Source organism: Myxocyprinus asiaticus, chromosome 28, assembly GCF_019703515.2.
Source record: "Myxocyprinus asiaticus isolate MX2 ecotype Aquarium Trade chromosome 28, UBuf_Myxa_2, whole genome shotgun sequence".
NCBI lineage: Eukaryota > Metazoa > Chordata > Actinopteri > Cypriniformes > Catostomidae > Myxocyprinus > Myxocyprinus asiaticus.
This window is the reverse complement of record NC_059371.1, coordinates 37,466,071-37,488,722: the sequence shown is the minus strand read 5'-3', so window position 1 is coordinate 37,488,722 and position 22,652 is coordinate 37,466,071. Positions and strand designations below refer to the sequence as shown.

Genomic DNA, 22,652 nt, shown 5'->3' with positions numbered 1-22,652 from the left:
TCAGACATCTTTACATTGGGTACAGAACTGGGTAAAGCAGCTTCCAAAACTTAAGAAAAACATGAAAGCAGAAGACTAAATTCAAAACTATCCAACTTGTAATTTTTTTTTTTAGGATCTGAACCACTGGCTGGTTCAGACTGTCCTGAAATCTGAATTAAAGACAGTGAAACAAATAAGACAGAGGCCACAGTGGACGTGCTGGTGTAATCAGCTTTGGTAAACCCTGTGTTACCCCTTTTTGTTACCAGAGCCTGTACTCGGATTGTTCTCAGCCAGAGGATTCTAAAGCCTATCTCGAACCAGCCCATATTTCCACTGATTAAAGAACCGAACAGTAATGTACCAGGTTACATAGCTACATGGTAGTTTTACCTAACTACCTAACCTGCCCACAAACAAACCTGGCATGTCACAGTGTTTGTGTACGGCTTTTACCCCCTGTTTTTGAGGACATATTTAAACATACAGAGTAATGCAGTCCAACTTTCTTTCATTGCTCACTAAGATTGCCATATCTTAAGTAGAGTGCTCATGTCCTCTGCAGACCACCACTGAAAGCTTTTGATGTTTGACATGTTCATGGATATTTTTTGATGTTGATGTAATACAGCAACCTTCTGTAAAAATTCACCTTCTATCAGAAAAGTAAACCTGGTGATGAAACATCATCCTGGCCTCTGCCCCCCTGATGTAATCGGTTCCTTGTTCAGGAACCAGTTTTTCTGACTCGGAACTGCTTTTTCTGGGGTGGAAACGTGTGGAATGGTTTGAGAATGGCACCGGCCAGGGAACCAGCACCTGAACCATGTCATTGGAAAAGGGGTCTCTGAAATGCATTATAATTCTCACAACTGTGAAACAACATGAAGAAAGTCTTTCATTGAGTTCAACTCAGTTCTTTGGTTCAGCTGTGGTGACGCCCAAACAAAGCACGTCTCAGTTTCATGGATAACAGTGAAATGCTTTACTAGTGAAGCCATGAGCATTATTACCTCTGAAGTTTCAGTAACCGATCTACAGACTCAGGGGAGAATTCAAGAATTAATTGCGCACACCGATAGCGTGGTTTCTTTGCTGATACTGTCTACATTGTTTTAGCGGCCAATTCACTAAAGGAATTATGCAAATCAGGTAATGGCACAAACACAGCTACAAAATTAGTTTTGAACACAATTTGGGATTACTGCTGCCACTGTCGCTAGAAAATGTATACCAATGTCTAGCATTAACAAAATTCTCTTTGCCGCCTACTTTCCATGGGCTATCACTGTGCACCTTTGCGCCAGGCAAATAGTGATGAATTTTGTGAATAAGGTGCAATCTGAAATAATCCATAAAAAGAAGGCATGTTTGCTTGGGCTCAGAACTGAGAACTGTTACCTATTCATACCAAAACCGAATGATATATGGTTATGTTAACGGTTCTCGAATGCTCATTATTCTGCCAACGCTGATGGCAAATCATACTAAAATACTCTGGTGTTTTTTCTGCATTGCCAATCAGAAAAACTGCAACACTGCTATTGAATCAGCAGTGCGAAACATTCAGCGCAACCTCAAATGACTCTTATCAGTCAGTTCTTTTTAGTGAATCAAAAACTTAATGAACCACAAGTCGTTCATTCCATCATGTCTGTCTTGTAATATGCGGTTAGTGTGTTTTGTGAACTTAAGGCTTGTGAGACTTAAATCAGAGTAATTAATGGATGATTCTTGATATGACGAGTAGCTTAAGATGCACATTATGAGTTTTTTGTTTTGTTTTGTTATTAGTGGTATTTTATATAAAATTAATCTTTATTAAAAATCAGTGTAAACGCTTTTTGCAAGAAACTCTTCTGTTAATACCTGCTGCTAAGGGTTAAGCAGTAAGAATTGCATTCCTTATTTCCAAAATGTATTTATCAAAAGTTCTGAGAGAATTATTAATGGAACCGTTAACTAACCAAAATCGTTCAGAAGTATCAGAATTTTTTTTTGTGCTTTTCTCCTCTTTTTCTCCCAATTTGGAATGTCCAATTCCCAATATGCTCTAAGTCCTCGTGGTGGTGTAGTGACTCCTCAATCCAGGTGGCAGAGGACGAATCTCAGCTGCCTCCACGTCTGAGACCGTCAACCCGCGCATCTTATCACGTGGCTCGTTGAGTGCGTTACCATGGAGACATAGCGCGTGTGGAGGCCCACGCCATCCACCGTGGCATCTACGCACGACATACCACGCGCACCACCGAGAGCGAACCACATTATAGTGATCACAAGGAGGTTACCCCATGTGACTCTACCCTCCCTAGCAACCGGGCCAATTTGGTTGCTTAGGAGACCTGGCTAGAGTCACTCAGCACGCCCTGGGATTCAAACTCGCGAACTCTAGGGGTGGTAGTCAGCGTCTTTACTCACTGAGCTACCCAGGCCCCTGGAATTGTTAAAATCTTTATGGTTCCCATACCTAATGTTTGCGCTGAAAAGGAAATACAGTGGTAAAGTAGCACAGATAGCCCCCAGTTAAACTAGATTGTGGATAGTTAGTGAATAATATGTAGGGTTTTGCACTGAAATAACCATTTTTTGTGAGTTTGTCCCTTAGAGAGTCACAAATGCTCAAGTATTGATCATTGTAAAAGGTTTCATTTGTTTCTTGTTTCAAAAACAACAGCCGAGACTGCGCACCAACTGTAATGAGTAGTGAAAAGTGTGTTGTTTGTTAAAACTAAATGATAGAGCATTTTATTTTGAGAGTTCAAAGGCAAGTTGTGATGTTGAAATTTCAGCATTGATATCACTCACTTTGTCCTGTAGTTCCCACAACATATAGTTCCTGTAGCTTAACTGGCAGAGCATGGGGCTAGCAGTGCCAACGTCATGGGTTAGATTGTATTCACTGCAAGTCACTTTGGAGAAAAGCATAAATGTAAAATGCAAGATGATTGTAGTAGCTAGAATCGAACATTTTGTGAAGTCTGTAACAATGTTACGGATCATTGGATAAAACAACTGAAAAGACTGGATAATTCACAAGTTCCAGTGCTTACGAAGTTCCCTCTACATTGATGGTGGTGACCGTAGCCATAAAGCAGCGCTGGAACAGGTGGTCTGGATCAGGCGGCTGATTGTCACAGTCTAGTTTTCCCCTTTGGAAATGTTTGCGGAAACCTTGGGGTCCTGATGGTGCAGTTGGTTGGCTCAGACCCTCCTGAGGACTCAGCTCTGACCCTAGACATAAGAAACCCATAACAGACATATTAAGATCCCACTTAACATAGACAAATATACCTAGAAAACTATACATAAGTATGCATGTGTCCATTACTGTGGCGGCTGGTGATTTTCAAAATTGGGGAAGCACAGACAATTGTTTTTGGTGTCCAAACTACTACTCAATGACAAAAATAATTAACTAAGCTCAGAACTGTTTTTGCCAAAAAATCTGCTGATTTCATCACTTGAATGGAAGGTGATGTGTGATATCTGACAATTTATGTTGCAAAAATATTAAACTGCACAAAACATTATGTAATTTATAGATTATTTGTACATTCAATTAATCATTGCCACATTTTTTATACAATTTTAGGGGAAGCTGTGCTTCCCGTGTAGTCTTAAAGCAATCGCCACTGCTCCATCATTATGCATTTTTAAGAGTTTGATTAATTTTCTTGCTGCTCTTTTCTAGACAACAAAAGTATACAGTGACCATGATATTCCAAGTCTTCAGAAGCTGTATGTCCATACTGTATATCTAGGTATGAATGTAAATGTGCAGAAAACAAAATGAGTCATGATATTGAGTTTTAGAGTTAATTAATGAACTAATTGGCCAATTAAATATCCATTTGATTGATACTTTAATTCTAGGAGTTATGTATTTTCTCAAGGAAACGGTGGTGCAATGGGCCTACTATGTGGTTTAGGCAGCACCTTTGAAGAATCAATTTTCAGATAGTAACGCTTCCATTTAAAAAAGTTATAAATTAACTTAAACCTATATATATATATATATATATATATATATATATATATATATAAAATGAAAAACCTACTGCACAACCTCTTAAGGCACGGTCACACATACCTTTGCACGGCAGAATTCCACAGGCCAAATACAGTCATCTCAATGGGAATCCGTGCAATCGTGAATTTTTCGCGATGGACTTCCAGTGGCGAAGAATTTATTTGCGCTGATTTAGCCTCGAGTTCAAGTTTGGTGAACTTTGACAGGCGAAATCAGCGCATTGACCAATAGGAAGTTGCTTAGTTTGGCGGTGACCTCTGTGTGGGCGGTGCTTCGTAAACAGCTGTACTGAAGTATTAGCGTAATTTTAGAGTTTCTTTTTAACATAAGTCTAACTGAGTATAAAGTACAGCATTAAAAAAGGCTGCTTGACTATTATATTTTTGCTGGTTTCACACGTGCTCAACGTCCAACCACAACATCATCGCCCACGGACTTTCGCCGTGAGAAGGTATGTGTGACCGCGCCTTTATAGACCAAAAGCCTAATTAAATAAGGTGTTCAAAAAGGACTAACATGATATTATTTTATGAAACAGAGTACACCAACAGCTGTTCTCAAAAACACCCAAGAGCCCTGATTTATGAATAACTATAGCAGATGGGTGAAAACAGCAGACAGATGGACGGCTATGTTCAGAAAAGCATACTACCATACTATTTCTGCATAATATTTGTGCACATAATGCAATTTCTTTTGTACATATGCCCTATCTAGCACAACAGTGCCTGTTTTCTTTTTCAAACGTCTTTATTCCTTAATAACCATTGGGATTTTATAACATCCTCTGTCCATCCATCCTCCATAAGAGAGTTCTAAGCAATGAACCAAATCAACAAGCTCTGAGGTGAAAAACAACATTACAAACTTTGATTTGAAGCAAAAAAGCATTGTAAATTCTGCCATGCAATGAACACGATTTGTCAAAAATCATGAAATAACCGATGGCTTCAACAGAAGCATATTCCTTTGATTAACAACCTCAGAGCTCACGATAGGTCTGTCTTGGGTTTAGAAGTTATCGTTAAAAATCAATTCACCAATGGAGAAAATTAATGGGATTTTTACTTCCAGAATCAGACCCAGGACTTCTCAAAAATTTTAGTATACAAGCAGAGCTCACTTTATGGAATATTTTATATATACAAGTAAAGGCATGCAAAGTATTTTTAAACTACTCTTAAAATGAAAAGTAACTGTTTTGATTTCTGTGATAATAACTGAACATCATTCGCTGTAATAAATGCGACAACAATGTAACCTATTACTGTTTGGAATGTGTTAATAGCACACTGCATACTGTTTCACATACTATTTACAAACCTGTACTATTCTAGTACTTGAAATTTGTTATGGTAGCACTACTTGTACTGTTATTTTCTTTGATTAATAGCTTGTTTTAATTTTCGCTTTTGAATAAAATCATCTGCTAAAGGAAAGAAAAAGCTTGGCTGGAGAAATTCTGGAGACTGTTACCACCTGTTAACCAATGAGAGGGTATAGCTGCAGACAGAGCTCCAAAAAGGGGCGGGAGCTTCAAATCGGCAACAAAGATTTAAGGAGCCCTTTACATAACCCTTGCCCGGACCCTAACCATCTGTGGAGGTGTCGGACCTTTTGGAGTTGGCGCAAACCACTTTTGGAGTAACTCCGCCCCTTACGGAGAAGCCATGACCTATTTAGGAGATTCCGACCCCATTTGGAGATCTCTGGCCTGCAGCCATACCTACTTGGGGTTGCTTTGCTGTAATTAGGCAGGGACTGTATAAAAATAGATCTCAAATGAGGGAAGAATTAAAGGGATTGTTCATCCAAAAATGAACCTTCTGTCATTGCATACCTTCATGTTGTTCCAAAACTGAATTAAAACATTTTCTTCAGTGGGACACAAAAGGAGACATTTTGCAGTGTGCTTTAAATCAAAAAAAAAAAAAAAAAAAAAAAAATGGATGGTGATTTATTCTGACAAGCTCCAAAATTACAAGCGGTCACCACTTCTACTAGATTAATTTGCAATCTCAGCACCACCATATTGAATATAACAATCCATCACACAGAACAAGTATTTGGAGTATTCTAAAAAATATTTAAAGATTAATGCATATTCATCCAATACATTCAATCATCAGATCATAATATAAGTGGTGCTTTTGTGTTCAGATTATACAAGGATAGACAGATATAGGGGAACAAATTTAAGAAGAGAAGGGGCATATAGGTTACCGATAAAATTTGTAATTTGTTCTTTCAAACAAATTCTTGAAGCAAAAGTGGCATGTTGATTAATCAATTTCTGAAGGGATGTGGGGGCCGTTGTTTTACAGGAAAATAGAGATAATAGACTTCATTCAATAATGTGATGAAGCCCTAAAATCAATAATTTAAATAACAATAAATCATGATTTTCCTTATCCTCTTAAAGGGGTTATATCATGCATTTTTATTTGGGCTGTCAATCAATTTTTATTTTTTTTTATTTTTATAAAATTAATTACGACAACAAATTCACAGTTAATCACATATATAAATATTTACAGAGAAAGTCCCCAAATAACAATAACACAATATATAATGATCAAATTATTATATTTTAAATAATTATAAATATAATTAAAATAATTAAAATGCATTACATTACTGTGGTAGACGAGTGTAGGTGCTACAGCCAGAAATAGCACAAGGATTGACAAACTTTCTCACATATTACGCTTATCGTTAGTTTTTCTGGTGTTTACAAATAATAGTATACTGTATATCCTACTTATCAGGGCTCCAGACTGCGACTAAAAGGTTGCATTTTGCAACCGTTTTTCCCGCCGGTGCGACTATTTTGTTGCAGGTCGCACTGGTGCGACTACAGTATTGGCCAACTCTCCCTCTTTCTATCTCTCCTTGTATGCACTGCTGTTTTCTATTAAGCAAAAATGGAACGAAATAGCGCTATCTGCTACTCGTATTAATTATCAGCATGGCTCAATTATCAGAGCAGCGCAAGCGCAGAACAGGTGAGTTCACTCGTGGAGCGCACAGCGCTGCAAGAACCAGTGAGAAGCCCAACGCGAGCGCAGAAAAGGTGCGTTTACTTGCAGATCTGGTCTCGAGCTTTCAACACATACCACTGATCATTACAGCACTGCGCAAAACACTGCCGCGAGAAAAAAAACCTCAACACCGTGCACCACGCCATAAAGCTTTCGCTTTGGGTCGTGTCACAGCAAATGTAGGCTGTCCTCGCAATGACATACTTCCCATACTACTTTTTCTGCTTCTACTACATCAGTCTAACACATCTACTTACAGGTACTTTTCCCACTACATTTAAGCAGGCTCAAGTAACCCCGCTGCTGAAGAAACCCGCACTTAGTCCCACACAAATAGAACACTACAGACCAGTCTCTCTCATCCCATTCATGGCAAAAACACTTGAAAGGGCAGTTTTCAATCAAATCTCTGCCTATCTTTCACAGAACAAGCTGCTGGATGACAATCAGTCAGGCTTCAAAAGTGGACACTCCACCGAGACTGCCCTGCTGTCTGTCACTGAGTCGCTGAGACGGGCGAAAGCTGAATCCAGATCATCTGTCCTGATTCTGCTGGACCTTTCTGCAGCCTTTGACACAGTCAACCATCAGATCTTACTCTCTACCCTCTCCTCGCTGGGCATCACAGGAACTGTGCTTGACTGGTTTAATTCCTATCTCTCAGGTAGGTCCTTCAAGGTATCTTGGAGAGGTGAGGTATCCAAGCCACATCAGCTACTTACTGGGGTACCTCAGGGATCAGTGTTAGGGCCACTTCTCTTCTCTGTATACACAACATCACTGGGACCCATCATTCAGGCACATGGTTTCTCTTACCACTGCTACGCTGATGACACGCAACTCTACTTGTCTTTCCAGCCAACCCTGCTGCTAAACACAACATCACCGTGCAGCTGGGTGCAACTACAGTAACACCTTCCAAATCGGTCAGAAATCTAGGGGTAACCATCGACAACAGACTAAATTTCACAGACCACATCTCAAAGACCGCAAGATCATGTAGATTTACACTCTACAATATCAGGAAGATAAGACCCTTCCTCTCTGAACATGCCACACAACTGCTTGTCCAGTCACTTGTCATAACTAGACTGGACTACTGTAACGCTCTCATTGCAGGCCTCCCTGCATGTGCAATTAGACCTCTGCAAATGATCCAGAATGCAGCAGCACGTCTGGTCTTTAATTAACCAAAGAGAGCACATGTTACACCACTCCTTGTCTCTCTCCACTGGCTGCCGGTTGATGCACGTATCAAATTCAAGGCTCTGATGCTGGCATACAGAACAGTCACTGGGTCTGCTCCAGCATACCTAAAATAATTTATGCAGAGCTACGCGCCCACTAGAAGCCTGTGGTCGGCTAAGGAACGTCGCCTTGTTGTATCAACACAAAGAGGCACCAAAACACTTTCCCGGACTTTCAGCTTCATCATACCACGTTGGTGGAACGACCTTCCCAACTCCATCCGTGAAGCTGACTCACTCTCTGTCTTCAAAAAACGACTAAAACACATCTTTTCCATGAGCACTTAACCAGTCATTAAAAAAATAAAAAAAATAAATAAAAAATACAAAAATTCCTGTTGCACTTTATTCTGTTTTGAATACTATTATGATGCTAGTGATACTTTGTAATACAGCACTTTTCATACCACTGTCTCCTAAGATGATTCGCTTATGTTTTCCTCTTTTGTAAGTCGCTTTGGATAAAAGCATCTGCCAAATGAATAAATGTAAAATGTAAATGTAAATGTCTGTGGCAGAAATAGTAAGATAAGTATGTAGTATGCTATCTCGAACTCATGCTGCCTTCACATGCTATCACAATTATCGTAAATACGAGTTTCCCAGCCGGAAGTTGCACATAAACGGCCCCTCAAGTCATAATTACTACTGGGTAACTCAGAGATAATTTTGATACCCAAGTTTCCGAGATGGGAGGAGTCCTAAACTTTCAAAATGGTGGAGGAGAGTACAGTTTCTGAAGTGAATAGCCGGAGTATTTATAACTTAATCTGGCACCGGTTTGCTCTCTGGAGGTTTTCAGTTTACTCATAGCGAGCCATCTGTTTATTGTTCATAGAGAAAAAAAGTTAGCTCATTGACAGAGACAAATTTACTAACCCTCACGGCTGAAAATACAAAACAATTACGATTACTAAAACCTTTTTTGAGCCATTTTTCTGGTTATTATTACTATATGGAAAACAAAAACAGCTATTGGACCAAGATATATCATAACCTTGAATGATCTCCAGTACTTTGAATGAGGTATATCTCTGTCCTTGGGGAACTGATTGGTATTTGATGTGAGAAGTTGCTGTTGAAACCTTTTCTTGTATATAACAAGCTGTATCGAACTGCCTTTTGCAAAGTTCCAGTTACCACCTGAGCTTCGATATCTTTGTGAATAATGTGAAAGCAACATTTATCCAAAGCATTAAGAAGCATCAGGGAACTTCAACAAAAGACCAATTTCCACATGTGGAAACATCTTGAGAGGAACCACATTCAGTTCCAAAATAAAAAAAGCTTATGTCTGTTGGTAGCATTTATTGCTCAGAACTTACAAAAACTAATTTTAGCCAATAGATTAGGCGTTGGTTTGTATGTGAGCCAACACAGATGTGTTATGTATGTGTGTGTATTTCTGCCCTTACCTGGCGCATGTAGAGGCAGTCCGTTGTCCAAACCCCGGGGTTTAGTGGCAATAAACAGGTAGCATAGCACACATAGAGTGATGATGAAGGCTAATAACACCACAGCAGCAATAGACAAACCAACCAGAGCCCCCAAACTGAAGAGAGAAACATAGAGAGAGAGATTAAACAGTTTTGCATGTAGACCATGTTGTTTTAAAGCAATATTAAACACCCAATGAAATTATTTGCCAAGCACTCTTTTCTGGTTATGTCTTGAAGGGAACCCTTGATTGTCGCAAAGTATCATGAAAGTCTCATGCAACATTGTTTATTGGGTTTATTTGGAGTCCCACAGAAAATCTGCATCTACTCCTAAACCTTACCCTAACCATGAAATCCCTACCCCTAACCTTATTAGCAGCAGATTATTTCCCAGTATACTTTCTAATCAGGGTCCTGTTTTCTTTCCTGTGTTAACTTATTTCCTTTTGAAACAGGCAGTTGGGACAGGACATTTCGACAAGCTCCTTTCTTTTTTTCTTAAATAGCCAATAGCCTTTATTACATTACAGCCCACCAGAACCACATTTGACAGCTTGTACCATGGATGAAAGCAATGTATAGATATCAATTATGAAAATTTTTACCCAACCAAAGACACACCAACGATTCATGATTTGCTGCTGGCTATTGGTAGTCAGAGGCAGGTGGTATTGACAGAATAATTAAAAGGGAGGGGAAATTCTCATTGGAGAGCATTTGATTGGAAAAAAACAAGTCATGAATGTTTTTAAATGTTTTTCCTACAAGAGGAAGACTGTACATTTTAAATGTTTGCTAATAGTTACTTTTGTCAACTTTTAGGAGTACGCTAGCATTTAGATGGCATCAAAGCTAAGAGACAGTGACTAAAAGGCATAAAACTCCACCACTGAATTTCATTGGGTCTTTCAGAAAGTAAGTATATTTGAAGGGGGAAAACCCCCCACACATTTGCATACTTCTCTATTCAAATGGACAGTTCTTACAGTGTGAAATTCATTATGTGATAAAGATAAAAAGAATTGGACTATCATTTTCAATTATTCAATTATTTTATTTTTTTTTTAGATATTTTTTGGTTTCTTTCATGCCAATCCCATCAAATTTACTTCGCCTTCCCTTAAGATCATTGGACAAAAGCTCAAATTACTTTGTTTCAGAAGATTAAAGCATGCCTTCATACTTCTGAGAAAACATTTCAAACAAGCTCTGAAAAAGCAAATAAGTTCTTACATAAATCAATTAATGTTAATGAGTGAATTCTCATTCAAGTTTTGATTGCAAGACTAAATTTGAAGAGGCACTAAAAGCAGTGGCGCATCCATCGAAAAATGCATCTGAAGAGCCATCGAGGATCACTGTAGTACTTTACTAGTATATGTTAAGTGACAAAGTAATAGCACTTCTCTCAATGAAGATGAAATGTGTAATTTCTGTTCCACTAGCAGCACAAACTGAGTAGCAAAAACAACTTGATTTTTAGAAAACTCTTTGCAAAACTAACCGCCACGATCAACCTAGTCTCATAGAATGTGAGATGCAGATCTCATCTAAATGTGCGAACATAAGAGATTGTGGAGATGCAGAGTTTCATATTTGAAGTTCTAAAACTTCTAAAAATCCTTGAGATGAAAGCAAACAATCCCAGAATTTAACCCACTGTGCATCTAAATCACTATTATCACAGATTGTCCACAGAGCTCTCTACAATGTCATGCTGTACTACACACTCAAGGAAAAATCGTAAGGATTCATATGACTTTTCTAAATTTGGCTAATTAGTATGATATCGTACGACTGCACTCGAATGAGTTTGAATTTGTATGACTTTCACAACAGCCAATGACATCGCTGGACATCGTTTCCATCTAATACACGACAATTACTTGCTTCTGTCACACACAACAGCTTCCTATCGTGTTTACACACACTACTGATAGGTTTAGATTAGGGGTTTGGGGAAGGGTATTATATTAATAAGCATGTCCTTAATGCCTCTTGCACGAAACTCGCGCTTACTTCCACATTAGATATCCGGGCATTTGCACGTTATGAAATCGTACAAATTGACATGAATGAACTCGTACGAAATCGTACAAAATCATACAAAACAGACAACTCATAAAATATGTATGAATTTTCATGAGACTGGGTTGTGCTATGAAATGTCATGTTACAGTGGTCACTATTGAATTCCCTGTTAGAATGAGATGGGATGAGAGAGGGCTTGACCTAATCACCTGAAGATTTGTAAATGTTTTAATTCTTCTTAATTACAATAAGTAAAAATTAGTGTCAGACAATGTTTTTTTTTTTTTTTTTTTACTTCATCAAAAAGCAAACAATTCCTGACATTTAATCATAGAAAATATTCCCTGTCTTAGGTCAGTTAGGATCACTATTTTATTTTAAGAATGTAAAATTATTTATTTCAGCTTTTATTTCTTTCATCACATTCCCAGTAGGTCAGAAGTTTACATATAATTTGTTAGTATTTGGTAGCATTGCCTTTAAATGGTTTAACTTGTGTCAAACGTTTTGGGTAGCCTTCCACAAGCTTCTCACAATAAGTTTCTGGAATTTTGGCCCATTCCTCCAGACAGAACTGGTGTAACTGAGTCATGTTTGTAGGCCTCCTTGTTCGCACACGCTTTTTCAGTTCTGCACACACACTTTCTATTGGATTGAGGTCAGGGCTTTGTGATGGCCACTCTAATCCCTTGACTTTGTTATCCTTAAGTCATTTTGCCACAACTAGATGTATGCTTGGGGTCATTGTCCATTTGGAAGAGCCCATTTGCGACCAAGCTTCCTGGCTGATGTCTTGAGATGTTGCTTCAATATATCCACATAATTTTCCTTCCTCGTGATGCCATCTATTTTGCGAAGTGCACCAGTCCCTCCTACAGCAAAGCACCCCCACAACATGATGCTGCCACCCCCATGCTTCTTCGGCTTGCAAGCCTCACCCTTTTCCCTCCAAACCTAACGATGGTCATTATGGCCAAACAGTTAAAAAAAAAATTTTCATTAGACCAAAGGACATTTCTCCAAAAAGTAAGATCTTTGTCCCTATGTGCAATTGAAAGCTGTAGTCTGGCTTTTTTATGGTGATTTTGGAGCAGTGGCTTCTTCCTTGATGAGCAGCCTTTCATGTTATGTTGATATAGGACTCGTTTTACTGTGGATATAGATATTTGTCAACCTGTTTCCTCCAGCATCTTCACAAGGTCCTTTGCTGTTGTCCTGGGATTGATTTGCACTTTTCGCATCAAACTACATTCATCTCTAGGACACAGAATGCGTCTCCTTCCTGAGCGGTATGATGGCTGCGTGATCCCATGATGTTTATACTTACGTACTATTGTTTGTACAGATGAACGTGGTACCTTCAGGCATATGGAAATTGCTCCCAAGGATAAACCAGACTTGTTGAGGTCCACAATTTTCTTCTGAGGTCTTGGCTGATTTCTTTTGATTTTCTCATGATGACAAGCAAAGAGGCATTGTGTTTGAAGGTAGGCCTTAAAATACATCCACAGGTACACCTCCAATTGACTCCAATTAGCCTTTCAGAAGCTAATTGGCTAATTGCCTAAAGGCTTGACATAATTTTCTGGAATTTTCCAAGCTGTTTAAAGGCACAGTTAACTTCTGACCCACTGGAATTGTGATATAGTCAATTAAAAGTCAAACAATCTGTCTGTAAACAATTGTTGGAAAGATTACTCGTGTCATGCACAAAGTAGATATCCTAAACGACTTGGCAAAACTATAGTTTGCTAATATGAAATCTGTGGAGTGGTTAAAAAATGAGTTTTAATGGTGTCAGCCTAAGTGTATGTAAACTTCTGACTTCAATTTATGCAAGAATTTTGCCACTTTAATGACTACGACAACCTGCGGGACATTTCAATCAAAGCAACTGGTGGCAACACAATCAAAGTATTTTCTAAAGCAGATCTTCCATTCAGATCTGCCACTATTTTCTCAATCTCCTCATGTTGTTAAGTCTCTGTGCAGATGATGTTCATCCATTTAAGACTTGATTAAGAACTGAGCGCATAGTCATACCATTGGACTGAAACTATTTACTGTGGAAGTGACACACTCAGATAATCAAAGACGAACCGTAATGAAGAACCGTGATAAAGAATTCTCCTTTTTCCCAGTGACCCTCCTTCCAATCAATTATAATACAAGGTGCTAGAAGAACAGATCCATCAAGCCTATGCCCTTGGCGGACAACAGACATCAATTCAATTTCAATCAGTTCAGTTTAAAATCTTTTGTAATGTTGGTGTTCATATTGTCTGTTCTACATTAGAAACTCTTTCTTAACAAATATTTTTTGAATGTATTGATTTTACTGGACAACAACAAAAACATAGTGATTAAGACTAGGATCTTATACAGCTACACACTGCATGGTTTTTGGACATATTGCAATGTGGAAACCTACATTATGTGCCACATCTCTTGTTTTTGCTGCTTTTTCTACACCTAGATATTCACTGCCATATTTCTCTGTGCAGCATTGCTTTGCCACTATATGTTAATTTGTTAAAAAAAAATTAAAAAAATGTATATCAATTGTACATATACAAATGTCTTTTAATCTGTTATGTTTTGTCACGTGGTTCCTGGATACACTGGGGCAGTGGTAGCTTAGCGGTTAAGGCTCTGGGTTACTGATCAGAAGGTCAGGGGTTCAAGCCCCAGCACTGCCAAGATGCCACTGTTGGGCCCTTGAGCAAGGCCCTTGACCCTATCTGCTCCAGGGGCGCCGTATCATGGCTGACCCTGCACTCTGACCCCAGCCTAGCTGGGATATGTGAAAAAGAAGAATTTCACTGTATATGTGCAAATGTATAATGTGTGATGAATAAAGAAAAATTATTAATTATTATTAAATTACACTGTAGTAACACTTTTTTCTTTTCCAACCATGCTGGAGATTAAATTCACAGAGGATGAACTGTTGCCAACTTCCAGCTTGGCAGCAAGGGATATTTCACTGACCACTGACTGCACCTCACACTTAGGATGGACTTCACAAACAACAAATCACTGCCAACTACCAGCTAGACTGCAAGGCACACCTCACTGACCACAGCCTGCATCATCTTGGTCTTTGAATGGACTTAATAGAGAATAAACTGCTATCAAACGCAGCACTTGCCAGTTTAAACAGCAAGTAACTTCACTGACTGCTTTCATCACTTCAGTCTCTTAAAGGAATATTCTGGGTTCAATACAAGTGCAGCTCAATCAACAGCATTTGGGGCATTATACTGATTACCAAAAATGTTTTATATATTTTGACTTGCCCCTCCTTTTCTTGAAAAAAACAAGTTAAGTACAGTGAGGCACTTACAATGGAAGTGAATTAGGATCAATGCATAAACATTTTCTGTGTAGTTATAACCAATTTTACAACTTCGTTGCCATGACGATGTCAACAAACCCTAAAACGACTGTAAAAATTATTTAAACAGCTTTACAGCTCAAATAAGTTGAGTCTTAACACAAGAATTAATGAAAGTGGTTTTAAAAAATTATAAGCTTCATGTTTCTGTGTTTAAACCCTCCAAAATTGTCCCCATTCACTTCCATTGTAAGTGCCTCACTGTAATCTCGATATTTTTTTTTTTTAAAGGAGGAACAAGTCGAAATACATTTTTGTTGTAATCAACATTTCCCCCACAAACACTGTCGACTGAGCTTAACTTGTATTGAACCCGAAGTATTTCTTTAAAATGGAATGAACAAACAATAAATTACTAAAGAAAGAAAAAAACACAGCATCTACGTGAACCTCAGCAGTCGGAATGGACTTCATAGACACTGTTTATTAATTTATTCAATCAATATACTTTAGTTTTCAACATTGGCTACCAAAAAGAAAAGAAAAGAAAAGAAAATCTACTGTTTATTCTTTTTTTAATACATGACTTGTATTACACACTAACTGATATTAGCATTATGTTCATGCTGCACAGCCATATACCCCCCCGACTAACTAACATTTTATGGAGTTTTTCGTTCCTTGCCACAGTTAGCCATGGCTTGCTCACTGGATGCCTAAATACAAAAACATTAAGGGTGGGTTGCACCAATAATAATATGCTTAAACCTAACTTTAATCAATGTTTATCTGATAATTCTGTTGTATCAAATTTAAACCTTGCTTAAATAATCAGAATTACATTTAAACCATCATTTTGATCGTGGTTTAAATTTTATAATAAATCTAGGTTGATTTCCATCCTGTTGCACTACTCTGCTTTATTTAATCATTATTGGTGCAACCCACCTTTAGACATTTAAGACATTACAGTATGATTTAGGTAAAGCTGCTTTGAAATGATGTGTATTGTGAAAAGCGCTAATAAAAATAACTTGACCTGCTGGAGAGAGATGATAATAAACTACTTTGAACAGAGTCTGAAAATCCTTTTATTTACACTACTTACCCCAATGTCATTCCAATCATTTTCTTTTTTTCCATGAAACACTAAAGGAGATGTTAGGTCTTATCTGAACTGCTCTTGACTTGTGCTACATTCAGAGAGCTATGTCTTAACCCTTTTGCAACCTTCGGGACATTTTTGTCTTTTTCATTACATTTTTTCCGATCATTTTGGCTGTGTTAATGCCAACGGCATAAATTTTGCCAAAGGTGTGTATTTTTGGGGGAATTCTGATATTTCAACCTCAGTTCCTATAATACATCTATAATACACTGTGTACACACAATAGTTACACTCAGGACCTTAAGGACAAAAATGTCCCCATTGAAACCCATTAAAACTGCAATATTTGATCCAAGTGCCATTAAAGCATAAAATCATGAATTCTGTGATATTATGCTTTCATTCTGGAGCCCTGGCTTCAAAATTTACATTTTTTATATTTTCCACCAGATGGCTCCATTTTTCTCATGTTTAGCCTATGGAGCAAATACATGCTTTTTTCCTATTTTCTGTTTGCTGTATTATAGAGCACTGCAGGCCAATTGAATGATGCAGCTAAAATTGTGTGGGTGTGTTGGTATGGATGTCAGAGTGTGTTTTGTACGTGTGTATTGAGAAATTTGTGTGTGTGTGTGTGTGTGTAAAAAAACAATAGTGGCATTATGTAAACAAACTGGTATTTAAAGGGTTAAAATCCTGAAAATGAATCAATATTTGGAAGTTATGATCAGGACTGATGTTGGTTAAAAAAATGTACTCACTGAAAGTGGAAAATAATATTAATATATAATATTATTATGGCAGTTTTTTGACGCGGACAATTTTTGTCCTCTAAGGACCTCTGAGTAACTTTTTAAATTGATGCACAAGGGTTAAGTAATACACAAGGTTGGGGAGTAACAGAATACATGTAACGGGATTACATATTTAAAATACAAAATATAAGTAACTGTATTCCACAACAGTTACAATTTAAATAATTGGTAATTAGAATACAGTTACATTCAAAAAGTATTTTGATTACTGAAGAGATTACTTTGCATTTTATTGTCATTTGTTTCATTTAATATTTAGTCCTTTCAGATGGAAGACATTTATACATATAAATGATGCAATCCAAAGTGCATTTGAACAGCAGTGAAATACTTTCTTATGATGTGTTACATTCATACGAGCAGACAGAGAAGTACGTTTGAAGTAAGTTTGGAGCAGCAGAAATAGAAATAAACCTTGTGTAAATTGTCAGCTTTACGCTAAGCTAAAATGCTATTTCTAGCCATTTTACATGCACATGTTACCAGACATGATCATATTTTTTATCAAGAAAATTCACGTTGGATCACAATACATTTTTTTCTAGTAAGACCTTTGATATTAGGGCAAAAATCATATTCTCGATAATAATTTTTGTATTGTTTTCCTGTAAAAATATCTAAAAATCCTTAAAACAAGATCAATTTGATTCATCTTATTTTAGAAACAACACTTCATAAGATATTTAGGTTTTTCAGAGGATGTATTTTTAACATGTGTATTTTGTCTTACTGTACTGGCAGAGTTTTTATAGTCAAAACAAGTGAAAAAATCTACCAGTGCTGAAGAAGTAATCCAAAGTATTTAGAATACGTTACTGACCTTGAGTAATCTAACGAAATATGTTACAAATTACATTTTACAGCATGTATTCTGTAACCTGTAGTGGAATACATTTCAAAAGTAAACCTCCCAACCCTGGTAATACAATAGTTTTGTGTGAAGATCAAAATTCAAGTCGTTTTTCACTGAAAATCGTACCCACCAATATAGCTGTCATATATCTCTTATACTTGTGCACATTTAAACATGGCACATTGAGACACGTTGTGCTAAGTTTGACAACAAACATCAATGTTCTCTACATGGTGCATTTAAATCTTTTATTTGAGAGATTTAAGAGCTACTGCTGAGATTTTTCGATCTGAGAAAGTGCATGAGTCTTATGGGCTACTTTTTGCCCTTTATGGAGTTAGTCGGTACAAATTACCATCCACTTAGAGAGAAAAAATAGTTATGCAAAACATCTCTTTTTCTTTCGCATAGATAGAAAATCATGTGCGCTCAAAAAATATTTTAGCCTATTTTTAAGAAAGTGTTTTCATCACAAAATTTGAATTGTGTTATCTTTACCAAAATTAAATTGATAAAAAATTAATAAAGAATTTAGGGTTATATATATATATATATATATATATATATATATATATATATATATATATATATATATATATATATTTTTTTTTTTTTTTTTTTTTTTTTTAAGGGTACACAATTCAACATGATTCCTTCAATTTTGTTATGTAATTGAAATGCGTTAATCTATTTATTTATTTGTGAGTTTTGGGTTTGGAACAACATGAAAGTAAGTAAATGTCAACTTTTGGATGAATTCCTTCAAGTTTTTGCTCTGGTTAATGAAATAAATCAAACAATCAGATATTTAACAATTCTCCTTATTAGAAAATGTACAACAGTAGCTCCAAAATACTATTTCCTTAGGTAACTACTGTATAAAAATAAAGCACATGTTTTCCTGTCATTTTGTATATTTTTATATTAATTTATTTCACATTTTGATAACAGTGGTGGAAACAACAACTGTAAAACTGTTTTGGACGAAAACTACAGTTCCCATGGACGAGGGAACCTCGTAAGGCATCCAACCTAAATAAATAGTATGAAGCATTATGTTGTTTTATTTACCTGAGCCACCACATGTATCCATACTCGTACGGGAAAAAGCTATTGGGATCGTCGCAGCAGTATTTGACGTCACTGAACCCGCAGCAGAAGATCGCGCTCGCATCGTTGTCGGGTTTCGGGCACGTGAAGGCGCTAACAAACACGTTTTCCGCGTTGTAATAACCCGCGCAGTCCGCGCTCATGCTGCTCTGGACTCAAACCCTCAACCAACCACACGTGAAAGGACGAAAAAGCCTCTCACATCCACAGGAGTTTCTTAGTGTGCTCTCTCTCTCTCTCTCTCTCTCTCTCTCTCTCTCTCTCTCTTTCTCTTTCTTTTCCCTTCACCCTATGTATTTTAAGTTAAATCATATTGACAGCACAATGCAGATTACAGACCGACAGACACTGAAGCTGTCTCTTCACTTTGTTATCACCTAGACCTGCCACATAGCATCCAGATACCTGAAACTGATGCTCTCACATCCAGATGAAATGTTGCCACAGTAACATGGCAGAATCTACGTGGAAATGGGCTGCTCTCACACTGCTCTCCAGAGGTAATCATACAGACCTTATTTTGATGGAATCTTTTGACAATTATTATTATTATCATTTTACTCCAAGGTGCTATGGCAAAGCAAACTATTCTATCCTATCTTAATCAAACTTCTTTATTTCATTTTCACGTTTATTTCTTGAAGGCTAGTTATAACCGTACACAAGTAAACCACTTTACTGAGTTGGGACTGTGCTTTTAGTGAAAGTGCGTTTTCCTTTCATCAGGCTTAATAATTTAAAGGGATGGTTCACCCAAAAATGAAAATTCTCTCATCATTTACTCACCCTCATGCAATCCCAGATGGATGATCTAGGATGATTTTTAGAAGAAAATCTCAGCTCTGTAGGTCCATACAATGGAAATCAACAAGGTCAGCATAAAAGTAAGCCATACGACTCCAGTGGTTAAATCCATGTCTTCTGAAGTGATATGATAGTTGTGGTGCTTTTTATTTTTTTACTATAAATTCTCCTCCCTGCCCAATAGGTGGCGATATGCATGAATAATGCAAATCGCCAAAAACAAAAGAAGAAGAACAGATGAGAGAGAAGAGTGCTTAGGAGGGCTGTTTGAAAGTGGATATTTATAGTAGAAAAAAGGAACTGTTCCGATGTAGAAATGCCACTAGAACCGTTCCTCAGTGAGCTCAGTAACGTTTGACCCGATGGTGGAAAAGCGGCATTTGTCGAGGTTGTCTAGTAGTTTGAGAGGTTTAACTTCCTCCATAGTGCTTTAAAGTAGAACATTGCTGTAGAACTCAAATGGATCGCATAAGTTTGATGCTCTGCATCGCGATATTCAGTGTAGATGACTCGCTCGACAGATGTGCGCTATCCTATCTCTGAAGCACACTGTTGTGTGCGCTGTGCAGATTTTCAGTTAGGATTTATATTTAGCACTTACAATGGGCCGAACACCAAATGAATGTAAGTAAATTAGCTTCAGCTGCCGGAAATTCCAAGCTCACTGCTGGTGTAAAAATCCTATGAGCAGATTTGTAGCTATGTTTTATTTACTTTACGTTTAATTACATTGTCTTGTCATTTGCCGTGAGATTTACCTGGCTAGCATGAGACAGAGCCCGAAAGCATGTCTCTCAGGGCAAATACGTGAGAGCAATTGGTCTAATGGTTAGGCTCTAGTCCATCTAATGAGTCAGCCGAACTTTAGGTTTTAACTGCTCTTGGAAACATGGACGAGAAAGAGCAAAATATCGTAGTTCAGCGAGTGCAAGCCAAAGCCTGGAGAGGTAGGCAGAGGATGAAGGTAAGCAAAAAGCAAAAGGAAAGACGGAAAGGGATGACAGGTCAAAGAGAGCAAACATAGAAAGAGGGTGGCAGAAGAGGCCATTAGCAACACGCAAGAACAGTAAGTAAGGGCGGTTGATTGGCGTGATTGAAGCTCTGGAGGGATGTTTACGTTCCTTTGACCTTGCAGTCAATCTGTGCATTCGCTGAATCATGCTACTACAGCCTTTTATTTTGCCTTATCAAAGTTGGCCTTACGAGTGCTTTTTCATCTCAACTGAAAAAAAGGTGCTGCTTAGACCTAGTAGGAAAAAACTCTCCAGCTTTCTGACTCGCATCTTCTTCGCAGAGATAACACAGCAATTGTATACATCAAAGCACACAAAGCTTTTGAGAGATTTTCTTTTAAAAACATCTACTCCTGTTCAGCGGCCTACCCTTCCTTGTTTTACGTTATTAAAGGACTAAAGTGCTAGCAGCCACGGAACACTCTCCCCGTCAGACAATCGTGGTCATTAATTACATTTGTCAGCTGTGTGACAGAAGCTCAGCTATTTATAAAAAATAATGTCGCTTTCCCAGTAATAAGCTAAATGTTTCAATGAGTAGCGCTGTCCTATATATAATATTATTTAATTCTGCAGGATTTAATAAGATAATTTGATTGTTAATTTTTTACAAATATTTTATTTAAATAGCTTCAATGTAGTTGGCTACTTTTTGTTTGTAGCTTGTAGGATTGGGATCGATGCCTTTTTCACGCATGGTGCACATTTTCCAGATGATTATTGATCTGTATCGCCATTTTTTCCAGATATTAATAGCACTCATTGCACTATAGTTTTTGTCTCTTCGTACTAATTATTCAACACAACTTTGGTAAAGTCTAAACGGCAGGGTAACTTAAAGGGGGTCACACACCAGGCGCATTTGGCGGATGACATGGCGCGTTCTAAAATTCAAAAAATGTATTTTCTATGAAGGTACAGTTGAAGTCAGAACTTTACATACACCGACCTTAGCCAAATACATTTAAACTCAGTTTTTCACAAGTCCTGACATTTAATCGTAGAAAACATTCCCAGTCTTGGGTCAGTTAGGATCACTACTTTATTTTAAGAATGTAAAATGTCAGAATAATAGTAGAGAGGATGATTTATTTCAGCTTTTATTTCTTTCATCACATTCCCAGTGGGTCAGAAGTTTACATACAAATTTGTTAGTATTTGGCAGCATTGCCTTTAAATTGATTAACTTGGGTCAAACCTTTTGGGTAGCCTTCCACAAGCAATGTTTGAAAGTGGATTGTGGCGAGCAGGGCAGGGCCGAGCAGCGTCTGGGCAGAGCCCCTGGATATTTTGCTGCAGTGTCTTTGGATGGAAGACAATAGCAGATATGGGTATTGTTGCTATGCCTCCACTATGGTTTACTGTCAATGAAACGACTTTTCTTCTCTGATCATGTCACTGCTTTGCAATTCTACTCTCATTAAATCAGGGGAGAGATTTTGCCGCTGCGATAGCGCGGTAAGAGAGAAAAAGCAGAAACATTGCAACTCTTGCAAATAAGCAGGGGAGAAATGACGCTGCTGCGATAGTGCGGTAACCCTTTAAAAAAAATCAAGAGTTCTAGCTAACAAGCCACAAACTTGCCACAAATTTCCCACTCATTATTTTCATGTGCAAATGGAATTGTGATTCGCCGCAACTGTTTGCCAGAAGTTTGCAGCTCTTCACCAGTTGTGGTGAACCTGCAGCAAACCTTTGGCAACAATGGACAATTTGCCGCAAGTTTGTGACAAATTTGCAATGCACTCTCGATTTTTATAAGGGAAAAGAGAAAAAGCAAAAACTTTGCAACTTTACTATCATTACAGCAGAGGAGAGATGACGATGCTGCCATAGCACAGT

The 22,652-nt window shown here is 37.7% G+C and overlaps 1 protein-coding gene across 1 annotated transcript; it reads right to left on the bottom strand.

The window, feature by feature from the left end:
- Positions 1-3,028: 3,028 nt before the first annotated feature.
- Positions 3,029-19,136, bottom strand: LOC127418843 (protein shisa-like-2A). The gene is made up of 3 exons (XM_051659704.1): positions 18,955-19,136; positions 9,716-9,852; positions 3,029-3,213 (listed from the first exon to the last, which is right to left on the bottom strand). The coding sequence occupies exons 1-3, from the start codon at positions 19,134-19,136 to the stop codon at positions 3,029-3,031; spliced, it is 504 nt and encodes a 167-aa protein (XP_051515664.1).
- Positions 19,137-22,652: the final 3,516 nt, after the last annotated feature.